The 25,315-nt window shown below is 34.7% G+C and overlaps 1 protein-coding gene across 5 annotated transcripts in view; it reads right to left on the minus strand.

Moving 5' to 3' along the window:
- zmat4b (zinc finger, matrin-type 4b) overlaps positions 1 to 25,315 on the minus strand; it is a 71,222-nt gene that overhangs the window by 32,004 nt on the left and 13,903 nt on the right. For all 5 annotated transcript variants that reach the window (XR_012386214.1, XR_012386213.1, XR_012386215.1 and 2 more), the window contains exons 3-4: positions 11,816 to 11,905; positions 3,735 to 3,891 (exon numbers count right to left, since the gene is read on the minus strand). Coding sequence is in view for 2 of the 5 variants with exons in the window: in XM_017358028.4 (XP_017213517.3) it covers positions 3,735 to 3,891; positions 11,816 to 11,905 (247 nt within the window). In the remaining 3 variants the exon portion in view is untranslated. The remainder of the gene's footprint in view (positions 1 to 3,734; positions 3,892 to 11,815; positions 11,906 to 25,315) is intronic.

The raw sequence follows: 25,315 nt of genomic DNA on the forward strand, positions 1-25,315 counted from the left end.
TCATGTGTTTTAGGCTGTGCAGTGTGGATAGAGATCATTTTATTGAACACATTTTAAAACACCAGTTGGGACAAGGTGCATTTTCATTCTAAAATACCATTTTAAAACAAAAACCCACAAGCATAACTACAGCCTTTGTGTACAGACATTGTGGAGGTATACCGATACATTCTGTAGGATGACAAAAACTACTGGACTGGAACATTTTATAGCCTCAGCATTCCCCAGACGATGCATATAATTGATTGACTGCTTAATTACGGTTGCTATCAGGGTGTTTAAAGACTGTCAACCATTCACAAGAAAAATATTAAAGAAATGACTTGTAGCTTTACAAACCTAATATACACTCCTAATTTCTATGTATTTATGATGGTATTTTGCTTTTTTTGCTTTTTTGGGTCATTTCGCACCCTCTGGTGTCTTGGCCATGCGTAATTATGCATGCTAAGTGATGTTTTGTTCCTGCTAAAGACCCTGCTCTTACCATAAAGCAAGCCACGAGTGGAAGTATTGCGAACACAGACCTCTAATGTTCCAAATGCATGCACATTTGACTGAATAAAAACAGTATGCAGTATGTATATGGTATACAGAATATAGCACAGATATACCTCAAAGAAGCTAATCATTTTGTGGTTGTTGTTGTTGTTGAAGACCCTGCCTTATTAAAGTATTTACACTTAGGTCAAGATTCGGTCAGTTACCTGTATGCATGGTCATACTGGTAAACTGGTGTTCTGCTTTTACACTGTCTAAACATGGAAAAAATGTGTGGAAGCTGGTAAATCATATAGAGAAGGACTTAGTTAGCAGTAAAATTTACAATATTTTGACTAACTGAATTAAACGGCTGATAAAAGATGCATATGAGCAGTAATAATACAGATAGTAGCCTAATATTTCACTCACTTGAGTAAAAATGAGAACAAGCATCAATGTTTTCAGGATTCTAGCCATGGAAATCCAGGTATAGTTTGGCCAACCACACACAACAACCATGTTTGTTCTTCAGACATCAACCACAAACACCTTTTGTTCTTTTTTTTCACTCTTCTGGTTGATTTGTAATAATTTAGGCAGTCAATAGTACTCAATGTTTTTTGGGTTTTTTTCTGGCTAACTAATTAGTGCAGCCCAAAAAAAGATTTTTCACAGCAACAAAATATGTTTGTTTTTTCCCTTCAGTGGCATTATTTATGTTTTGCTTTTTAATGTGGCTGATGACTATGCATCATGAAAACAATCTATACTTTACTTCAAGACATAAGCAGATGTGGCATCATTTTGAACAAAATAAGACCAAAATTAGGTTGGATTGGAGATTGCTTTAGGAATGAGAGAATTAAAGCTTCAAACTACCATTGGTCTGTGTGCTAATTATCATCTTCTCTGGTTCATTTCTCTATGAAATGTGTTTATTTAATGTTTGTTAAGTTAAATGGCTTTACATTCAACAAACTACCAACTTTTACCTTAGATTTACTGTAGCTCTAACTGTAATAGGATTTTCTAATGCTAATGAAACATAATCATATTGATTTTTATCATCTTATGAAAGTAGACATGAATTATGTTCCCCACCTGAAATGCTTTTAAAGGGATGGTTCACCCGAAAATTAATATTTGGTCACTATTTACTCATCCTTTAGTGGTCATAAACCTTTATGAGTATATATATTTTTCTGTTGAATACAAAACAAGTTCCATAATACAATCCTTAAAAACAATTCACCCTAGAGAGAATATGCATGGTTTTTCCTGTGATCTGAATACTAAGTCCAGTGGTTTACTGTGGGTTTCTATGCAGTTGTTTGTGTATTCTTTTGTCTTCTTAGAAGATTTTATGCATTGTGTGGCATGTTAAGTACCCATGATTTTTTTAAAAAGCCCCTAACTTTATGAGCAGTAGTCATATATCATATAATATCTCATCAGACATCAATAATAGCTCATAACTTGAGCATTAATAATAATGAAGTCATTCTCAAGAATAAATTGCCTCATTATATTATATTCAGAGTCCATTCATTGTTGAACAGGTCATTTTTCTGAAGGCTGCTTGCCTAGGACACTGCATGCGTTTAAAACGCGCTAAAGTATATTTTCTGATCCAGGAACAGTCTGGCTTTCATTCAGAAAAAAAAATTGCACAAAATAATTCACATGGTTTGACATCAATATTTGTCATGATATTCTATATGCCAAATCACTAACAGATATATACTCACTATTTCACAACCATATATGAGAAATTGTCTTCAATAAAATTAATAAAAGAAGAAAAATACAAATGCTATAGTTTAATAACTGTAACTTTAATTATACTACATTACTCCATGATTATTCATAACAATTACTGTAATTTTATTACTCCATGTATAATCATAACAATTACTATAATTATACTAACTAGCCCATGACTGTTCATAAAAATAACTGTAATTTTACTCATTAATCTACAAATATTCATAACAATTACTGCAATTATACTCATTACTCCATGCATTCATAACAATTACTGTAATTATACTACTTAATTGCATGAATATATTGCTAACAATTACTGTAAAAATACTCCATTACTCCATAAATATTCATAACAATTACTGTAATTTTACTCCATATATGAATATTACTCTTACATTCATACGTTACTGTTATTATACTACATTACTTCATGATTATTCATAACAATTACTGTAATTACACTTCATTACTCCATATACATTCACTGGGATTATACTGCATTACTTCATATATACATATATATATATATATATATATATATATATATATATATATATATATATATATATATATATATATATATATATATATATAACCATTACTGTAATTATATTCCATTGCTCTATGAATATTCATAACAATTACTGTAATTATACTACATTACTCCATGAATATTCATAACAATTACTGTAATTATACTACATTACTCCATGAATATTCATAACAATTACTGTAATTTTACTACATTGCTCCATATACATTCACAACCATTACTGTGATTATACTGCATTACTTCATATATATTCATAACCATTACTGTAATTATACTACATTACACCATAAATATTTATAATAATTACTGTAATTTTACTACATTACTCCATGATTATTCATAACAATTACTGTAATTATACTACATTACTCCATATGTATTCATAACAATTACTTAAAATATAATGCATTACTCTTTTGCTTATCTCCATATCAATTACTATAATTATACACCATTACACCTTTATGTATATCCAAAACCTTTACTGTATTTGTACTCATTGTTCCTTTGTGCATTAACAAACATTATACTCCAATACTCATTTGTGTATATCTATAGCAGTCACTGTAATTATACACCATTACTGCGTGTATATATAACAGTCACTGTAGTTTTACACCATTACTACGTGTATATAACAGTCACTGTAGTTTTACACCATTACTACGTGTATATAACAGTCACTGTAGTTTTACACCATTACTACGTGTATATAACAGTCACTGTAATTATACACCATTACTCCTTTATTTAAACTGTCTATCCATTACTGTAATTATAATCTACTCTGTGTATAATCATAGCATTACTACTATACTCATATAAGCTTCATATGTACTACAGTAAATCCATAACTGGATTGGAAAAATTATCATTTGCATTAGCATCAGCCAGTCCTGCCTTCATATAAGCAGTGTGGATGTGATGTTACCTTTAGACATGATGGCAGCCGGTTCCCCCAGCAGGAGCCTGAGTCTCTTGGCATGGATCTTGCCCTGGTAATGTGACTGGGCCACCACCGCTGAAGTGAAAGACATATTGCAGAGCGTGCAGCACTTGTTCTTGTCCACGTCTCCATCCGCACTGCCCTGGAGCGACACACAGAGACAGACACATACTCTGATATCCTCTAACCGCTACCATTTATCATCTTCAGCTCATAATGCAGGAGAACAGGATGATTTATGAAGCACATGTGTTAAGAGGAAGATATGAAATTTGGCTGTCAAACTGGCAGATGTGGGTCGCGCTGTTCAGACGTAAATTACAAACTTCTAAAAACAGTGGAGCGTTTATATGCTGCTCTCTGCCGCTGATGCAACCGCGCCGAGTTTCTCATATTGACTGAACTTGTTAGAGAAGTTACTTCTAAACTTTAGCTTGCCAAGCTAAAAGCTAATTGTTGTTTGAAGTGCAACTAAAATAATCTTTGATCAAGTAGTTGACTACACTAAAAGGTAATAACACTCAACGAAAAGCTTTTGTTTTATTTTTAAATCAAATTATATTTACAAAAGATATTTTATATACATATAAAGCATTCATTCATTCATTCATTTATTCATTCATTTCCATCTGCTTTTCTGGGGCCAGGTCATGGGTCCTTCTTAGAAAAAAACCACATACACTTCCTCCAGCTCATCTGAGGGGATCCTGAGGCGTTCCTAGGCCAGCCAAGAGACATAGTCCCTTCAGCATGTCCTTAGTCTTACCCAAGACCGGCTCCCGGTGGGACATGCCTAGAACACCTCCCTAGGTAGGTGTCCAGAAGGCATCCAAAACAGATGCCCAAGCCACCTCAGCTGATTTCTCTTGATGTGGTGGAGCAGCGGCTCTACTACGAGCTCCTCCAGGGTGACAGGGCTTCTCCGGGGTGACAGAGCTCCTTACCCTATAAGGGTCCGGGTCACGGGGGCAGCTGTGTTAGGAGAGAACTCCAGATTTCCCTATCCCCAGACACATCCTCCAGGGTGACAGAGCTCCTCAGCCTATCTATAATAATGTTCCATTGTCATTTACTGTAACTAATAAAATGTAACCACTTACTTTTACCCATACATAATTAAATGAGTACTTTATGATAAATTTTATATATTTTAATTATTAAAAAAATATCTAGTTGGTTCAAATAGTAGGAAGAAAGTATAAATAATTAAATCCAAAATCAAACCAAAAGGGCTTCATGGGTAATGTGTCTGTGCTCTTTGGGTAAGGGATTTATAAAGATAAACAATGAAATCATAAGTTTAAGTCGAAAAGTAAGTAAAAAAATTCAAAAAGCTTTTATTAACTTGGCTATTCTATACTTGCCTTCATCAGGGTAACAAATACCCTGTTTTAGAGACTTGTACTGTGTTTTGTTGTTTATAAATTATTTGCATTTGTATTTTGGGGCAGCAATGTGTTCCTTTTATTAACTCCTTTTTTTAATCACATCAAATGATTTTTAATTGATTATGAAGTTTTTTTTTTTATTTTAGGAGGGAAAGGGTTGTTGGGGGTTGACACCCATGTTTGTAAAAAAAAAAAAAAAAAAAGATACCCACCTTATACTTTTATTGTATATACATTTTATTTATTTTAGAAATGAGCTGAAAGCATATGAAATTGATTTAAAAACAGTACATAGTATATCTTTAATCATGTGCATGTACAGTACATATGAATAGTTACATTATATGCTTACACTACATAGATAACTTATATATTCTCAAAACTTGTGTTTAAAATTGTGCATATACTTACACAAATATACTTGTTGAAATATAGTACAGCAAAACAAAAAAAACTATTTGCTTCACATTGACTTTATTATGTTATGTATTTATTTTAATTACATCCCAATGGACCGTCTCACTTGAATGAACAGGAGGAAAACATGATTTAGATAATAGCATTTAATTACTGGCATTGTGTTACTGCTGTTTGTTGAGAGATGTATCTTGTTACTGGAAACTGCTAATGTTGTGATAGGTTTAGTTAGCTACTCTTCAGCATTAGCGCTGAGCTTTTGCTTCATTCACCATTTACATGTACATCAGCTCTTCAGATTGATGAATAAATCAATGGTCAATATCCTAAGGGCCACTGCAAAGTCAATGCCATGCAATAAACATGCAGAACTACATGTAATAGCAGGTTAACCATTTGGTCTTTATAGTCTTTTAAGAAATAATTGTCATGTTTACTGTCAAGAATTCAACTTTGCTCTACAACAGTTCGTAGTGAAAAAAAATCTGAAACAATTTACTATCCTAAAACAATCTATGATCTGCCTTTTTTTTTTTTTTTAGCAAGAAATCTTTTTTTTTTTCATTCTAAATGTAGCATAGCAAAGAAATACGAGACCCTGGTTGACTTTGTGAGTTTTCAATGAGATTATCATGAAACTCTGCTTCTTAAGGCTTATTTAGAGGAAAATCTTAAAAACAACAGATGTGTCAGTCCTATAGCTAACTAACTACACTACCTGACAAAAGTCTTGCTGTCTATCCAAGTTTTAGGTACAACAAATAATAATTTGACTTCTGGTTGATCATTTGGTATCAGAAGTTATGAAAGTCAAAGGCCTCTAGATTATGTTTTTTTTTACAAGAATAAAGTATTTAATTGGGACAGTAAGCTCTGACTTTGCTTAGACAAATGTCTTGTCACTTAACAGAAATAATGTACAGTGTAGAATATAAAGTCTGGTGCAGTAGGAAAATAATTAATATTGCGTATGACTCCTTGGAGGTTACGACGGTTGGAGTTCTTCAAGATTCATCTTCAATGTCTCCTCCTTCATCTTACCCCAGACATGCTCAATGTTCATGTCTGGTGACTGGGCTGGCCAATCCTGGAGCACCTTGACCTTTGCTTTCACGAACTTTGAGACTGAGGTATGAGAAGATGCCTATCCTGCTGAAGAATTTCCCCTCTCCTGTGTTTTATCATGCAATGGGCAGCACAAATGTCTTGATACCTCAGGCTGTTGATGTCGCCATCCACTCTACAGATCTCTTCCACGCTCCCATACTGAATGCAACCTCAAACCATCTTTGTCCTTTACCAAACTTGACTGATTTCTGTGAGAATCTTGTGTCCATGCGAGTTTCAATAGGTGTTCTGCAGTAGTTGTGATGATGAATGGGATGCAGTTCAACAGATGATTCATCAGAAAAATCTACCTTCTGCCACTTTACCAAATGATCAACTAGAAGTTAAGTTATTATTTGTTGCTCTTACAACTGGGATTGATGACAAGACTTTTGTCAGGTAGTGTATTATTATTGTCAAAGTATTTGACAGTGTTTTAGTTTTAAATCTAGCTCCTAATCAATGAAACATTTTAAGTTGTAAAGAGGACTCCAAAGTCCATACGATCCAACTACAAACTATCATAAAATGGCAGCTGCTGGCAATCTGCTTCGGAAAGAAAACATGCCACAGTACGTTTACTGCTTTTTAGGAGAACTCTTAGTCATGAAATAACATATTTTGTGAATACGGGCCCTGGCGTCTTCTGTGTTTAAGTGCTATAGTCAGGTCCCTGGTGTGTCTACCAACCAAAAGGAAAACCACATAACTTCACTGAAAAAAATGATGCTTGCTGTTCGTTTATACTTATTTTTTGGAGAACAACTTATTTGTTTTACAGTATGTTCCATTCGCTTAAATTTTTAAAACTAATAAGCTAACTTGATTTTCATGTTGTGCCAACTCAAATCAATTCTGTGGAAATCCCAGGATTTTTTACCTCTCGTTTGCTATAAAAAATGCTGGGTTCCACACACTCGTTTATTAAAAAATACAAATTTAAGTAGATTGAACATAAAACAGTTAAGCTGTCCTCAAATAACCTCAAGAATTGTGGTGTTTCAGCCTATTTTAAATAGGTACTCTGAACAAAAATCAAACATCATTTTTTTGACAGATTGAAAAATGTCATGTTTTCACAGACACATTCTGGGATGCCAGTTTTATTTGACTTGTTATGAAAAAAGGAAACAATATATCCCCTTTAATTGTTCTAAAAACCATCTGTTTGTCTTTCCTTCACATGAGAAATACTGTGGTAGATCGATCTGTGTCCACTCCTGCTTCTTGTTATTCCTCTCCTGACACACCATAATGTCTTTATTTACTCTCCCGAGGGACAGACGTCACCAGCCAAACCATGAATGTGTGTAGACATTGACCTTGGGTGCAAACAATCATCACATCAACACAGGAGAGAAGCGTCTCTCTTCATTACAGAGGAATTTTTTAATTTAGCCAGGATTTTACCAACCTGGAGTCTTAAACTGACACAAGTTTACAGTGCAAGTTAGAGTGAAATAAACTAGAAACTCAGTACTAAAATCTTTTACAAGCTTTATATGCGTGTCTGTGTCAGGTTAGTTTAATAGGGTTTTTTGTTTTTTTTGTCTGAATTAAAGTATTTGTTGTAATAAAGTTTGAAAGCTGTTTATATTGCAAAAAGGTCAACACTTATATTAAAAAAAATTGAGAATAGGGCTTTAGACTAACACACACAGTGGCACAGGATCTATCAAAATACATAGAAATGCGGAAGAACTAGGGGGAAGCAGCTGCAAACAGTGATGGTATTAATCTGAAAAAAAAAAAAAAACATTGTAGTGTTATCTGCAACCTACAACACCTCTACTTCCTTGCGGAACAGCTTACAGCATTCCCTCAAAGTGCCTGGAATATTCCATTTTTGGACTAAAATATTTTTAATTGCATTTCTTGACTGCTTCTTTAAAATAAGGTTTAAGTTTATGAACAGTCCAAGTGCACAGTATGATCTTGCCAAGTGCAATGAGATCCTGGATTAACATCTATATTGATCCTGGAACATCATTTTTGTTGGAAAACGTAATCCATACCTATTCCCTAGCCAAACCCAATTAAAACTGTCAAGTATTCCCAAAATCAGAGGGGAAATAGTTAAATAACAATCATGTAGAAGTGCATAAACCTAACTGTAAGCCTTAATTTAACATAAACTGTAAACATATCCCTTAATTATGATTGGCTGATTGGAATGTTGTTCCAGGATCAACATAGATGTTAATCCAGGAAAATGTCCTACTTGGTGAATCGACAAGGCTTTGCTTCCTAATGGTTGTCAGTTTTCACTCATAAATGATTGTATGACAGTGATGTGAGAATATTCAGTCATTTATTAAATTTGACTGACTTAAATGCTGTTTAGATTTTTTTTACATATATTATATTATGCTTCAAGTGTTCCATGATATTAAACATTTATAATAATATATCACTTAAATACTTTCATTGAGATTTCATTTTTATATAATAATAGATCAATAATTATTTATGTAAAAATGCATTTAAACTGGATGCAAGAAATAATATAATATAATATAATATAATATAATATAATATAATATAATATAATATAATATAATATAATATAATGAATAGTTTTGTGATTCTCATTTAATCTTTATGAAATTATATCAAAGTTTCAATCTGACTTTATTTTGTTTAAATTATCAAAATGTATTAAATTACAATCTATATTGTAAATAAAATTAATTACATTAAAGAGATTACATCACTTTACATTAAAACACTAAATACATATTATATTATACTCAAACTCTTGTAATTTTACTCAAATATCCTTATATATATTCTTTATTTATATAAGGCATTACATATAAAATTTTAGATTGCATTTATTTAATGTTAAATAAATAGTTTATAAAATATGAACAATGTTTACAGTTACATTAAAAACAGCCCACAAAAAAAGCCTAAAATGCTCTTTAATGGAAGCTTGTCACAGATTTGTTCCTTTTTTATGATGAATTTTAAGATTCCCTTTCACAAAAACATACTAAATATGTGCCAAAAATGTCAATTTTAAAGTGTACACTACAATCATAAAACTTCCAGACCTTAACTTGCGTCCAGTTGACAGATATTTACAAGAAACACATGACATGAAGTGATTTGTCATTTGAAAGCTGCTACAAAACACATCGTCTCTTTCTTAAGATCCACTTCACTACATCCCACCGATGGCCTGAAACGTGGGTGATGAGGGCCTGAACAGAAGTAATAAGCTCAGACAAGCAGGTCATCCATGTCAATCAATATGTGGTAGACATAAAACCGTTTTCCTGGGGTGGCTACATCTGGCTTCCTCAACAGAGTAATGAAACTGCCAGCTTCAATTTTTAAGAAGGAAAGAGGCTTCAAATCAACACAACAAATGATCTATGATTGCGGCATTAAAAGGCATATTCGTAAAAAGACATACGCAACATAGTCAGCTGTTGACCAGTCAATGTTCATTTAAGTTCCAGTGTTATTTTATCTTATAATTCATTCATTCATTCATTTTCTTGTTGGCTTAGTCCCTTCACCAATCCGGGGTCGCCACAGCGGAATGAACCACCAACTTATCCAGCACGTTTTTACGCAGCAGATGCCCTTCCAGCCGCAACCCATCTCTGGGAATATTTTATAACTTTTATTATTATTATTATCATTGTTATTTATTTATTTATTTATTTATTTATTTATTTATTTATTTATTTATTTATTTATTTATTTATTTATTTATTTATTTATTTATTTTTATAATTATTAATTAATTAATTAATTAACTAATTTATTTATTTATTATTATTATTATTATTATTATTATTATTATTATTATTATTATTATTTCCTTAAAATAAATAATAAAAGGTAAAAGTTTAGTTCACAAATGTAGCTCACAATTACCACTTTATATTAAGTGTCCTTAACTACTATGTACTTACATCAAAAAATAAATACAATGTACTTACTTTGTTCATAAAGTATTTCAGAACACTTGTGGGGCTCTTGAGTTGGGATAGGGGTTGGGTTAGAGAGGTTTGGTGGTGTGGGTAGGTTTAAGGGTGGGTTAAGGTGTAGGGAATGGTCAGCAATGTATTTACAAATGTAATTACAGAAGTTAATTACAGATGTAATTACATACAGGTATTTAATCAAGCATAAGTACATAATAAATACATGTATTTACACAATAAGTACATTGTAACAAACTATTAATTCCTGTGTAAGTACATATTAGTTAAGGCCACTTAATATAAAGTGGGAGCAAATTAGAATTAGAATTACAATTAGTATTAGAAATCTTTAATATCCACACATGTCGTTTTTGGCCTCCCAAACATCACAAATACAAAAACATAAACACAGAGCACAAACACAGAACTTCCTACACCACAGATTACCAACACACAACCTTGGCTATATAACCACGAAATAACATACAAACTACTTCATAGTCATTTATTAGCAGACGATATTAAAGATTTCTTAAAAATATTTGTTTTTGCTGTGAGGTACTCTGTATCGTCTACCAGAAGGAAGCTTTTCAAATTCATAATAAAGAGGATGTGTGGAGTCCTGATCTATCAGTGAGGCTTTCCGTCTGGTCTGGTTTATATACAGTTTCACAAGCTGCTTCTGGGGATCCAATATGATCTTACTAGCTGTGTTAATAATATTTGCAAGTTTATACTTGCTTCTAGCTCCAAGATTTATGTACCAGCAAGAAATATTATAGGAAATAATTCTTTCAGGCAGACTATAAACCTTCCTCAGAATACCCTTACTAACATTAAAACTATTAAATTTCCTTAAAAGAAAGAGTCTCTGTGTTGCCTTCTTATAAACATAGTCTGCGAAAAAAATTGAAACTGCCATCTAAAATAATCCATAAGTACTTAAAACTGTTTACAATCTCAACGTGTTGACCCTCAATATTAGTTGGATTAAGATATTAACTGTTCATTAGTAATTATATATATAAACTATAATCATATTCTGCTTCCTTAATCCTACCCCAAAAAACCCAACTTCTACCTTACTAACAATTAATAAACAGCGAATTATTAGTTTTACAAGATTGTAGTGTCAGTGAAGGGATGGTTAACACCGTGAATTGTGACTGAAAGTGTTACTTTATAAAACAAAGGCATACTTGTTTCCACTTACATTGTCCGTTCGAAGCTTCTTTGCAGGACATCCACCATCCACTGGGTGTAACATGTAATACAGACGAACTTTGTTTGCATGCTTTCGGCTCTGGAAGAAAATAAGAGAGGTCAGATAATATATGAGAGATGTGGTTTCGCAAGCTGCCCGCTTCATCCCAGTGTTGACAGAAAAACTGAGCTCGCCATCGATTATCAAACTAAGCGATGTCAGAGCCCAAACAATTCCCATCAGAGCTGCAGGAACAAGATTATGGAGCTCTGCTTTCATTTCTCAAAGCCTGATATGTCCCACTGTAGCCTCTAAATGATTTCGGGTGGGTGGATAAAGGTCTGTATTGATTGTTGTGTAGCAGACGAATGTCCAGCCGTATGAGCTGTGAAAAGGCACCAGAGGAATAATTCTCACCCAGACTACTTCAATCCATTATCAAGCAGAGAGATTATCTGACCCAAAACAGTAGATCTCCATAAAAGCCACTGTAAACCACTTTAAACCATTTGTAGTAGCTAAGATGCCTGTAGGACAAAGACATTTGTGACCCTGGAACACAAAGCCAGTCATAAATGTCAGGCTTTTTGAAACTGAGATTTAAACATCAACTGAAAGCTGAACAAATTAAAATTCCATTGATGTGTGGTTTGGACAACACATACTCTACCTGTTATTATTAAGTCTTGTCAATGATTCAGGTTGTAAAAGTAATAAATAATAACTTGACTTCTAGTTGATCATTTGGAAAAGTGTCAGAAGATATTTTTTTTCAGATGAATCATCTGTTGAACTGCATCCCAATCAACACAACTACTGCAGAAGAACTATTGGAACCCACATGGACCCTCACAGAAATCAGTCAAGTTTGGTGAAGAAAAAATCATGGTTACATTCAGTATGGGGGCATGCAAGAGATCTGTAGAGTTGATGGCAATATCAACAGCCTGAGGTATTAAGACATTTGTGCTGCCCATTACATTACAAACTAAAGGAGAGAGCAAATTCTTCAGCAGGATAGGCACTGTCTTATACTGCAGCATCCACATCAAAGTTCCTGAAAGAACAGAAGGTTAAGGGGCTCCAGGATTGACCAGTCCAGTCACCAGACATGAACTGTATTGAGCATGTCTATGGTAAGATGAAGGAGGGGGTATGAAGATGAATCCACAGAATCTTGAGGAACTCTGGGAGTTATTTGAGTCATTGCAGAGATGTATGGATGCAGTCCTTCAAGCTCATGGGAGTCATACACAATATTATTTCTTTTTCCACTGCACCATGACTTTATATTATATACTGTACATTATTTCTGTTAAGTGACAAGACTTTTGTTTAAGCAAATTCAGAACTTACTGTCCTAAATAAATAATTAAAAATCAAGGCATGATCATATTTTATTCTGGTAAAATAAGTGTAATCTAGAGGCCTTTGCCTTTTGTATAAGCCACTTCTGATACCAAATAATCAACTAAAAGTGAAGTTATGATTTGTTGTTCCTAAAACTTGGATAGGCACCAAACCTTTGTCAGGTAGTGTACACCTAATACACAATACACCTCATTGAACATGTACACATAGACAATAGCTGTATACTACATAATTCCAGGTTAACTATGTTTCTATTTAATAACTTTAACTGATAAAGTTATAAGTAATTAGTTGTTAGTTAATGAATTCAATTCATTATTAGTAACTTGTAGTGTAGTAACTAATAACATTAACTTTTCTGATTTTGATTGTAATGCAATAATGTGCACCTTTTCTAAAGCTGCTTTGAAAAAATAATTAATGTGAAAGCGCTATACAAATAAACTTGAACTGAAAGTTTGTTAGGCTATGACAATATTTGGCTTAGATACCATTTTTTGAAATCCTGGATTCTCAGGGTTCAGAGAATTTGAAATGCTCATTACTAATCAAAATTGGGTTTTGATGTACTTACAGTAGAATAAGTATAAAATATATTCATATAGAATATGGTCTTTCCTTAATATTGTAATGCTTTTTGGCATGAAAGAAAAATCTATAGTTTTGACCTATACAATGTATTTTTGGCTATTGCTAAAAATGTACCAGTATAACATAAGACTGGTTTGTGGTCCAGGGTTACATTTGGGAATCCAAAAGGCAAAAAGATAAATCATTGTATTTTAAGGGAGTAATTTACACAATAATGAAAACTCAATTTGTTTCAAACTCATGCTAATGTTATGTAAGTCCTCAAGACATTTTGTAATAACTGATAATGGGCTTCACTAACAGACAGAGTCAATTATTCTTCTTATACTATGGTTTCACACCTAAACACCTTGAACATGGTTATCGTCCCATGCCTAGTCAAGAAAATGTTTTAGCTGTGTGCTTATGCCTTTGAATATTCCTCAACCAATCAGAATCAAGCATCTGGTATGACAGTAGTATAAAAAACTTAATCTCACATGGATCTTCATTGTACAGAAATCAGCCATTTGAACTTTTCCTGTTGTGTTAAGGATCAGAAAGTCAGTCATACAGGTTTTCAACAAGAAAATAAATAAACACAACTTTTCAGGTTGCACTGTTCCTTTATAAGCTCAGAATAACTGATCCAGTCACAATGCAAACACTATCAAAGCTGCGTGCACTGAGTCAAGCAGACCTTGTGTCTGATCCATTGATATTCCAGTTGCAGCTGTGTTCTCATTCACTGGAGTAAATTTTCACTTTGAAATAGAGCAGCAAGGTGCTAATTGACCCGGGACACTCTTGATCTCATCAATTGGTGTGCAGTCAGCCTTGAGTCATTCCCTCGTCTGTTCGTATAGTTCATTTCAGCCCACTAAAGCACCACCAGACAACTACTTTAGTATCTCAACTCCTGTTTACACTAAACATTAAGATGCCTTTTCTTAAATTAATCTCATTCTAGACTGAAATATTCAGTACTTCAAAACAGATCTTCTATGCAATAAATTTGAGCCTGACCCTCATCTTGTAATATTTGGAATTTCTGAGAAGATTAATGTCTCTTAAAGAAATCTCAACAACAACTGCTGTCCCAAACTGTACGAAATACTGGATTCCACACAAATATTTTTTAAAGTTAAGTTAACTTAATAATTTTTACAAATTTAATTAGACCGAATATAAAACAATAAAGTTGGCCCTATAGAACTCAAGAATTGTGTTGTTTCTGCTTATTTCACATATGAAGTTTGAACAAAAACAAAGCATTTTTTTAAGTGTAAAGATTTGTTGTGGCAAAGAAAATCATCTTAATCTTAATCAACAGAAACTCTTATTTGGAAAACAACAATAAATAAATCTGAGGGGAAAAATGATTCTTGCTGGTAAATAAATTGGATAACATTGAAAATATGTGTTCTTCTCTTCTGCTATATCTTGACACTGCAGCCCGATTAATCATACAGTGTTGACAGTACTATCAGTGTGATTTAGTCCCATAGCTGGGGTGGGAGGCAAGAGGTTGTTTTATTTTTTATTTGTTGTGCTTGCTCTGTTTTTTATGTGTGTCTCATCTTTTAATTACTTTTAAAATTCTTAATATTTTTGTAATATAACTAAAATGGTATCATTGTATGTGCAGTATATTATAATATCTATTGCATAACTTTATTGAATAGTACCATAATAAAAGATAATAAAATGGGATCAAACATATAGATTATTATTACAATCACAGATATAGACGTTATTTTTCTTTGTTTTCTTGCTTGCACATAACATAGATTTGCTTGTACAGTAATACTTATATATCGCACCACCTGCTTCTGCAATAGTGACATCGAATGCGACTGTGGTAAGTGGGTTTCATTGCTTCAAGCCCCAGGAGTGGTAATGAGCATCACCTGTACGCCACACTGCTTTCATGTCCCATGGGGGAGCTCGGGTAGGATAAAAGAAAGAGAAATGGCAAAATAAGAGGAGAGAAGACAAATCCTGCTACATGTCACTGTTTTGTTAGCCATTTTGTTTGTTTATTTTGTCATGAAAGGGATAGTTCACCCGACCCCCAATTTAGTTCTGTTGTTAATTAGTACTCACTGTCATGTAGTTCCAAACCCTCGTTCATCGTTGGAACAAAAATTAAGATATTTTGGATGGAAACCAATGTGACCCTCCATAGAAAGCAATGGTCATGACTTCTACATTAAGTTGTGTATATTAAAGTTACATGTCAGTATTTAAAAAGTTCATAAATGTGCCTCTTTAAAGACCTTTTCTTACAAACTCTTATTGTTGAAAACCAAGAAGATGTAGGGATGTGGAGAGCCTTACTCCACATCTACTACATCTACTAGTTACTTTGGGAATTCGAATGGATCAGGAGGCTCTCTGTTCGCCACCCATAGTTCCAGCTATAAGGAGATGTGGGAGTACAAGGCTATCCGCCGAGTGGCATCCAGCACTAGACATCATGACTGAGGGATTCTCAGCTGGTTTAGGACTTGAGCAGAAGTGTTTTCAGGGAACAGGACCAAGATTATGTTTTTCCTCTCTACCCTTTGTCATTTTATTCTCTCCTCATCCTTATGTCACTTTCTCTGGCCGAGTCTAAGTGAAGAGCTTTGGTATACTGTAAGACAAAGACAAAGGGCAATGGAAGAAAGGAAGGACTAGGCTAGGTTAAGAGGTTGCTGCTTACTTTAGTTTTGTTGTTTAAGTTGTCACTGAAGTCATTTTTATTCTTTGTCAGCTTTTTTTTTCAATTTACAAAGTTTACATTATATGGAGGGTCTTGAGGACATGTTTACACAAGTAAGGCTGGGAATTGATTCCGAGGGGTTGAGAATCAAGATTAAATTCTAAATTTCAGAATCGATTCCATAATGTTAATTGACTCTTCTTTTCAGTTAAAAAAAGTATTAATTATTAATTTGTAACTAATTAAGTATTAATTTGACTCTTTCTTGCTAACTATGCTCAGATTTGGATGGTTTGCTTTAATGAACTGGTTTAAACAACTGTATACATTCATTTGCACACCAACTGGTTATAGTATGTCATGCTATAATATCCAAATACACTCACTAGCCACTTTATTAGGTAGACCCGTCCAACTGTTCGTTAATGCAAATTTCTAATCACATGGCAGCATTCATTCATTCATTCATTCATTTTCTTTTTGGCTCAGTCCCTTTATTCATTAGGGTTCGCCACATGGAATGAACCGCCAACTTATCCAGCATATGTTTTATGCAGTAGATGCCCTTCCATGCACAAACGAATACTGGGAAACACCCATACACTCTTGAATTCACACAAATACACTAATGCCAGAATTGATAGCTTCAGTGAGCTGCCGTTTTGTGGGCGCAACGATGCCTTGTTGAAACCAGAGGTCAAAGGGGAATGGCCAGACTGATTCCAGCTGATAGACAACAATAACTCAAATAACAACTCTTTACAACCGAGGTATACAGAATAGCATCTCTGATTGCACAACATGTCCAACCTAGAAGCAGATGGGCCACAGCAGCAGAAGACCAAACCTCTAGTCTTGATTTCTGCTGCTTCATTCAAATGGTAGAGTCAGAGTTTGGTGTCAACAACATAAAAGCGTGGATCCATCCTGCCTACATCCTGTATCAACGGTTCAGGCTGGTTATGGTGGTGAAATGGTGTGACGGATATTTACTTGGCACACTTTGGGCCCATTAGTACCAACTGAGTATCGTTTCAACACCACAGCCTACCTGAATATTGATGCTGACCATGTCCAAATGGCCTCCACAGTCACCAGATCTCAATCCAATAGAGCACCTTTGGGATGCGACAGACCAGGAGATTCTCATCATGGATGTGCAGCTGAAAAATCTGCAGCAACTGTGTGATGCTATCATGTCAATATGGTCCAAAATCTCTGAGGAATATTTCCGGTACCTTGTTGAATTTATGCCATGAAGGACTAAGGTAGTTCTGAAGGCAAAAGAGGAACTAGTACACTACTAAGGTGTACCTAATAAAGTGGCCGGTGAGTGTACGTAAACATGCATTGCTGATTATTAGCTATTAATTTAAGCATAATTCTTGCACCCAATGCACACATTTGTTAACCCTCATACATAGCATGCTTTAGTATTATGTGGTGAAACTAAATTATAATCAACAACAGAAGCTTTGAGATACAATGCATAAAAGAAAGCAAGGTTACACTTTATTTTAAGGTGTCCTTGTTACATCGTAGCTATTAAATTCTGATTATTATTAATTAATTACACGTACTTACCATATGGTTAGGGTTAGAATGTGGATTAGGTTCAGAGTTCTTTGCATGAAATAATGCATAATTAATTATATTTACTATAGTATGTACATGAAATGTGTAACAAGTAAAACTTAAAATAAATATATTCCTGAAAACAGATGCATGAGGTATTGTTTTAGTTTTAAATAAAATTCAACATTATTTTTCTCTTGAATAGTGCTGAAAGGCTGCCATTGAACTGACAAAGAATAACAACAGCAGTGAGGAATCGATTCTCTGAGTCAAATCCATCAATTCTAGATCTAGGAATCATAATCAATGCCAAAACTTTTGTAATTGAACAGCCCACACACAAGTGATTACAAAAGACTCATTGCAAAGCATGTTAATAGCAGATGGAAAGGGTCATGTATCTCAGGTGACGCTTTGTGATCTGATCGCTGAAAACACATTTTAATGCCAGGTGGCACCAAGGCTTGACACTGCCTAGGTCAAATGAATTGTGGATTCAATTACCCAGGGTGTATAAAATCGGATCCCAGTTAGGCGGCTCTGACAAATGTTTGCTATTGATCCTAGCTGTCTGTTCTAATAAGCCAAGCGGCTAATGCTAGCCTTGACTTTGTTGGTTTGTGTAAACTGGGCTCTTCTCAGCAGGGTGGAGGCACTGGGATGGCTCTCATTAAATGCATGACCACACATCCTCATCACTCTGCCTCCTGCTAACTTCTACTGTCCTCATTATAGCAGCAACCAGCTGACAATAACAAGTCTGCACCTCAGGGCTTTGTTTTCTGAATTCTGTGAAAAAACAAGAAAGGAAACCAAAAGCGCTGTTGAGCAGATGTGTCACTGTGTTGTAATGGGAAGCGTGCAGTATGTTTTACGATGTCTTTTTGATGGCTTTAGAGCACAACAGGAGGGTTTATATATGCTCTCGTTCATTTTCATGATTTATTGCAATGGAAACCTTTTAAAACAGACCTAACGAGAGATCTTAGAGTGCTAAAGCTTCTGTTGAAATGTTTAATTGAAAACACTAACCATCAGAAAAAAACAACCAGTCAAGCAATTGTTGTTACTGGGGAAGACAGAAACCCAGATAAAACCAAATAATCAAATTTCCTTCACATAGTTCACACAAGAACAAAAATTCTGTCTATAAAATTCTGTATTTGAGTGTGTATTTAAGTGTCTGTTATGGCGGCACGCTGGCTCAGTGGTTAGCACTGTCGCCTCACAGCAAGAAGGTTGCTGGTTTGAGTGCCAGCTGCATGGGTCAGTTGCATTTCTGTGTGGAGTTTGCATGTTCTCCATGTGTTCGTGCACTGAAAAAAAAAATGTTTTTCTTACTTAGATTTTTTGTCTTGTTTTTAGTCCAAATATCTGAAAATTCTTATATCAAGAAGCATTTTCTAGGCAAGCGAAACATATTTTCTTGTTTTCAGAAATAATATGCCAAAATTAAGTGAATTTTTTCTTAAAACAAGCAAAATGTTCTGCCAATGGGGTGAGCAAAGTAATCTTGTTTTTCCTTTTGACATAAGATTATTTAGCTTACACCACTGGCAGAATATTTTGCTTGTTTTAAGGAAAAACTCACTTAATTTTGGCGTATTATTTCTTAAAACAATACGATGTGATTTTCTGGCCTAGAAATTAAGATTTAAGTATTTGGCATTAAGACTAGAAACAAAAAAAAAACCAAGTAAGAAAATCGTTTTTTGCAGTGTTTGGGTTTCCTCTGGGTCTTCAGTTTCCCCCACAATCCAAAGACATGCGCTATAAGTGAATTGGATTCACTTAATTGTCCTGTGTGTGTGTGTGTGTGTGTGTGTGTGTGTGTGTGTGTGTGTGTGTGTGTGTGTGTGTGTGTGTGTGTGTGTGTGTGTGTGTATCTGTGTGTGTCTGTGTGTGTCTGTGTCTGTGTCTGTGTCTGTGTCTGTCTCTATAGTTGTTTTCCAGTACTGGGTTGTGGCTGAAACTGCTTAAAACAACTTCATTCCACTGTGGCGACCCTTGATAAACAAGGGATAAGCCGAAGGAAAATGAATGAATGAGTATCGTTCTTCTTTTGAACACAAAAAAAATATATTTTGAAGAGTTCTGGAAGCAGGCACCCATTGACCTGGAATATATGGAAGTCAAAGGCATTCTTCAAACTATTTTCTTTTTTGTTCAACAGAAGAAAAAAAAACTCTTCAATCGAAGTTTGAACACACAAGTGAGACTTTAAGAGAAACAATTTACTGTTTCTCTGCTAAATAATAATAATAATTTAAGAAACTTTAGAGCTGTAACTTAAGCCATGTTGATGTTACAAATACATGTCAGAATAAGTATATTGTTTAATTTTGACAAAATATACAGAGCAATATTTAACCCATATTCTGACATTTTATTTTGTAAAAACAAAGTTATTTAAAGCAGTACATTAAAGCAGGCACTTTACTTGCATTTAAAATGCTTTTGAGTCAATTCTTTTTAAATTTAATTCAGACAACAAAATTGGATGTCTGATTTTTGAAACGTATATAGTTAATATACAGTACCTGACAAAAGTTTTGTTGCCTATCCAAGTTTTAGAAACAATAACTCATAACTTGACTTCTAGTAGATCATTTGGTTTCAGAAGTTGCTTATATGAAAGGCAAATGTCTCTAGATTTTACCAAAATAATGTTAATGCCTTTATTTTTAATTATAAAATTGGGACAGTAACTTCTGATTTTGCTTAGACAAAAGTTTTGTCCCTTAACAGAAATAATGCACAGTATATAATATAAAGTCATGGTGCAGTGGAAAAAGAATTAATATTGTGTATGACTCCCATGAACTTGGATGACTGCATCCATACATCTCTGCAATGACTAATAAATTACTAATAAAGTCATCTGGAATGGCAAAGAAAGCATTCTTGCAGGACTTTCAGAGTTCATTAAGATTCTTCGGATTCATCTTCAATGCCTCCTCCTTCGTCCCAAACATGCTTAATAATGATCATACCTGGTGACTAGGCAGGCCAGTCCTGGAGCACCTTGACCTTCTTTGCTTTCTGTAACTTTGATGTGGAGGCTGAATTATGAGAAGGAGCGCTATCCTGCTGAAGAATTTGCCCTGTCCTGTGGTTTGTAATGTAATGGGCAGCACAAATGTCTTGATACCTCAGGCTGTTGATGATCTCTCGCACGTCCCCATACTTAATGTAATTCCAAACCACGATTTTTCCTTTACGATTTTATTTGATCTTTTCAGATCTCCTTTGACTCAGACCTAAAGATTCATTTTGATTCTGGTTGTTTTGGATCAAGGAATTTAAGTTATAGAATTTAAAGGAAGGAATTAATTACGGAAAAATATGAATTTAAAAGTCATTGTTGTCAAACACGCTTAATATAACTATAAATCCAAAATTCTTAATCTTAGAGAAATATATTTAGACCTCACCCACCTGAGTTTAAGCATCTGTGCACCCATCATCTATAATGATCTTTCAACTGATCTTTCCATCCATCAACAACTATCCTGCCCTGACCAATGAGAAACAACGAGGAGTTCAGATCAAATCTAAACTTTTCATGTTGAAAACCTCATCATTTAAACATGAGAGACATGATATTGCAGATGAGACCTGACTAAAGACTTGGTTATCAAGCAAACAGCTGTTTCTCAGCCAGCCCAAATGTGTCAAGCACATGGTTGCATTCCCTCAGGGGCTGGAGAATGACAAATTTAAGAGCCAACAATTGAGACATCTCCATTCATGGCTGAGGTAATGATATATGCATAAGATCATAATCAGAAATTTACTTTAAAGACACAAGCCTTGTTTCCACACAAGTGCATATCTGGAATATTGCATAAAACATTTACAATTAAAGCACCATTTCCATCCACTGAGAGAACAAAATCATTACTATCTGATCAACTGACACCAAATATCAAAATGAAGAACGAAATATTCTGCGGTAGAAGTAGACACTGTGGTTTTTTTCTTATATAATAGATTACTTATCGAAAACTAAATGCAATAAACGCACAGTGACTTTTTGAGGCATGAGATCACTCTTTGGGAGTGCAACCACTCAAGACAATTCTGGGAGGTAAACCATTTTGATGACAAACTTCGTTAAGGGATGACTAAAACAACATTTCAGATGTTGTGCAATGTGATCGGTCCATTGGTTTGTCCATTAATGCTGTGTCCTTACACCCATTTTTGTTATCACATAATTTGTTGAACCAAATTCACATGACTTATTTGATGCACATGTTGGACTGTATTTGGTGAATGTGCTTTGCAGTTTATGCAGATTTATTCTTAAAGAATAAAAGGTTTATCCTATTTAGTTGTGTGTATTTGTTTTTAGGCACATTTTAAAAATACATGTTGGTGTTTTCATTAAGCATTTTATATACAATATTCCATAATGTGCATAAAAAGTTTAATGGAAACAAAGCTATAAATACATTAAATACACTTTAGACCTACAGTGAGGTTTATGTACTTTGCACTTAAAACTAAACATAAAATTAGAGATGCACTGATGAAGATTTTCCATTGCTGATTCCGACTTCATTGAAAAATCATTTCAAATTAGAGGCAACAACTGCCCTTTAACCATGATCGACACAAAAGAAAGAAGCAACATACATTATCTTGAGTATTGTAGGTAATTGTAATTGTATTTGTAATTTCAAAATATAAAGTAAAAAAATAATATTGTGACTTTATAAATTGATTCTACATTAAACATACAGGCACAAACCTAAAACGTTAGATATGATTGTTAAAAATGCAATTTAATTTTCTTGAAGCAGGTGGCTTGTGTAGAACTGCAGGAGTAACAGTGTTCCCATTGTAGTTCAGTATAAGTTTAATTCATTTTAAGACACTTTTAAATAAGGTGAGGTGTTTTAATAACACCAATAAAATATCCATAAACAGAAATAACATTAGGCTGCTCAATATAGCATGGGCAGACAAATGAAAACAAATACGAAACACATCATTACTTGTTAAAAGCTAAGGATAACAAATGAGCAAGGCTCTCTCCCCTGTGCTTTGTTTTGAATAAGGAATTATCAATAGACTACAAGACCTTACACTTTTAGAAGTATAGGGATGCAGAAGATCAGCAAATCAGTGATTTGATTAGATCTGGTTGTATTTAATGTGTAATGTGTATTTATATTGCACATTTATTGGGGGGCTCTCTCCACACCACCACCAGTGTGCAGCTTTCACTTGGCTGATGCAACAGCAGCCGCAGGACAATAGCGCCAGTTCGCTCACCACACACCAGCTAGAGTGGAGAGACAGAGATAGAGCCAATTCCACTATGCTATCCGAAATATGCTATCCATCTCAGATGCAGAAAAGCTAGTCCATACTTTTATGACTTTGAGGCTGGATTACTGTAATGCTCTATTTGCTGGCTGCCCAGCATTCTCTATTAACAAACTTCAATTAGTACAAAATGCAGCAGCCAGAGTTCTGACCAGGTCTAGAAAATATGATCATATCACCCCAATTTTATCCTCCTTACACTGGCTGCCTGTTAAGTTTCGTATTGAATTTAAAACATTACTTCTCACCTATAAAGCTCTAAATAATCTAGCTCCTGTTTATCTAACCAACCTTCTGTCTCGCTACAATCCAACTCGCTCTTTAAGATCTCAAAACTCAGGGCTTCTGGTAGTACCTAGAATAGCAAAATCAAGTAAAGGAAGTCGAGCCTTCTCTTTCATGGCTCCTACACTCTGGAATAGCCTTCCTGATAACGTCCGAGGCTCAGACACACTCTCCCAGTTCAAAACTAGATTAAAGACCTATCTGTTTAGTAAAGCATACACTCAATGCATCACCTAGCGGGTTCCACACTGGCTTCTGCATCTTGCTTATATACACGATGAACAGCAGCTACGCTAATTATTCTCTTTATTCTCTATTTTCACCTGGGGATACTCATCCTGAGGTCCTCAGATTATGCGGAGTCACTGATTGGATCCAAGACCAGCGACGAGATGATCCCAAGGATTCCATATCCGGGACCAGGCCATATCCTGAGCTGCTGCTGCGCTGATGGTCTTGGGGAGTGGAGAACATGTGTCTGATTCCAGCAACGCTCCAGGGACAGACGAGTCTTCGCTGAGGCCATCTTTCAGTCTCCACCACGGCGACTGAAGCTCTGCACAAGACTTTTGGCCAGCGGAGAAATTAAAATGGTCGTGCCCAATTGAGTCTGGTTCTCTCAAGGTTTTTTTTCTTCACTCCCATTAGGTGAAATTTTTTTTCCCTCTCCGCTGTCGCCACTGGCTCGCATGGTTCAGGATTGGTAGAGCTACGCATCGATGAATTTGCTCTTCAGTGTTTGAACTCTCAGTAATGTTTAAATCGCACTGAACTGAGCTAAACTAAACTGAACTGAACTGAACTTAAACACTAAAAAACTGAACTACACTGTTCCAGTTACTATGACCATTTAAGTGAAGCGGCTTTGACACAATCTACATTGTAAAAGCGCTATACAAATAAAGCTGAATTGAATTGAATGTACGGGGAGTGATTGAGCTGATGAAGAGAATTTGACCAGGACACCAAATACACTCCTACTCTTTGTGAAATGTGCCTTGGGATTTTCAATGATGTCAGAAAGTCAGGACCTCGGTTTAACGTGACAGTATTGTGTCCCCTTCACTTTACTGGGGCATAAGGACTCACACAGACTGCAGGTTGAGCACCGCCTGCTGGCCTCACTAACAGCAACCTAGTTTTCCCATGTGGTCTCCCATCCAGATACTGACCAGGCTCTGCCCTGCTTAGCTTCAGTGAGTAACCTTTATTGTGACATTCTGCTTTACTAACAAATGCCTTACTAAAACTACAAACAACAATATTTAGGATATTCTTCCAATATTTTATACATCATAACCTGAGGAATTTTTGTGCCGTTCCTTTTAAAAAAACTAACTTACTATAATACATACATTAAATGAAATGAACAGATGCGCAGTTACTGAATGAAGCCCATGTACATTACATATAAATGTTTATTCAAGCTTTAGACTTTCAAATAAACCCCAAGTAATCCCCTAAACGAGATGTAATGACAACTGGCCAAACTAATAAATATGGTCTATAGGGTTTAATGTCGAAAATGTTCAGATATTGCTGTCGTTTGAAACAATTGATTGTTATCGTTAGTTAAAACAAATGCAGAATATATCATTCACTAAATAACCTGTGGAATTAAACTATCAGTTCTCCAGCTTTATTTGCTGTAATCTTTGTTGACT

The sequence above is a fragment of the Danio rerio genome, chromosome 10 (genome assembly GCF_049306965.1).
Source record: "Danio rerio strain Tuebingen ecotype United States chromosome 10, GRCz12tu, whole genome shotgun sequence".
NCBI classification, from domain to species: Eukaryota; Metazoa; Chordata; class Actinopteri; order Cypriniformes; family Danionidae; genus Danio; species Danio rerio.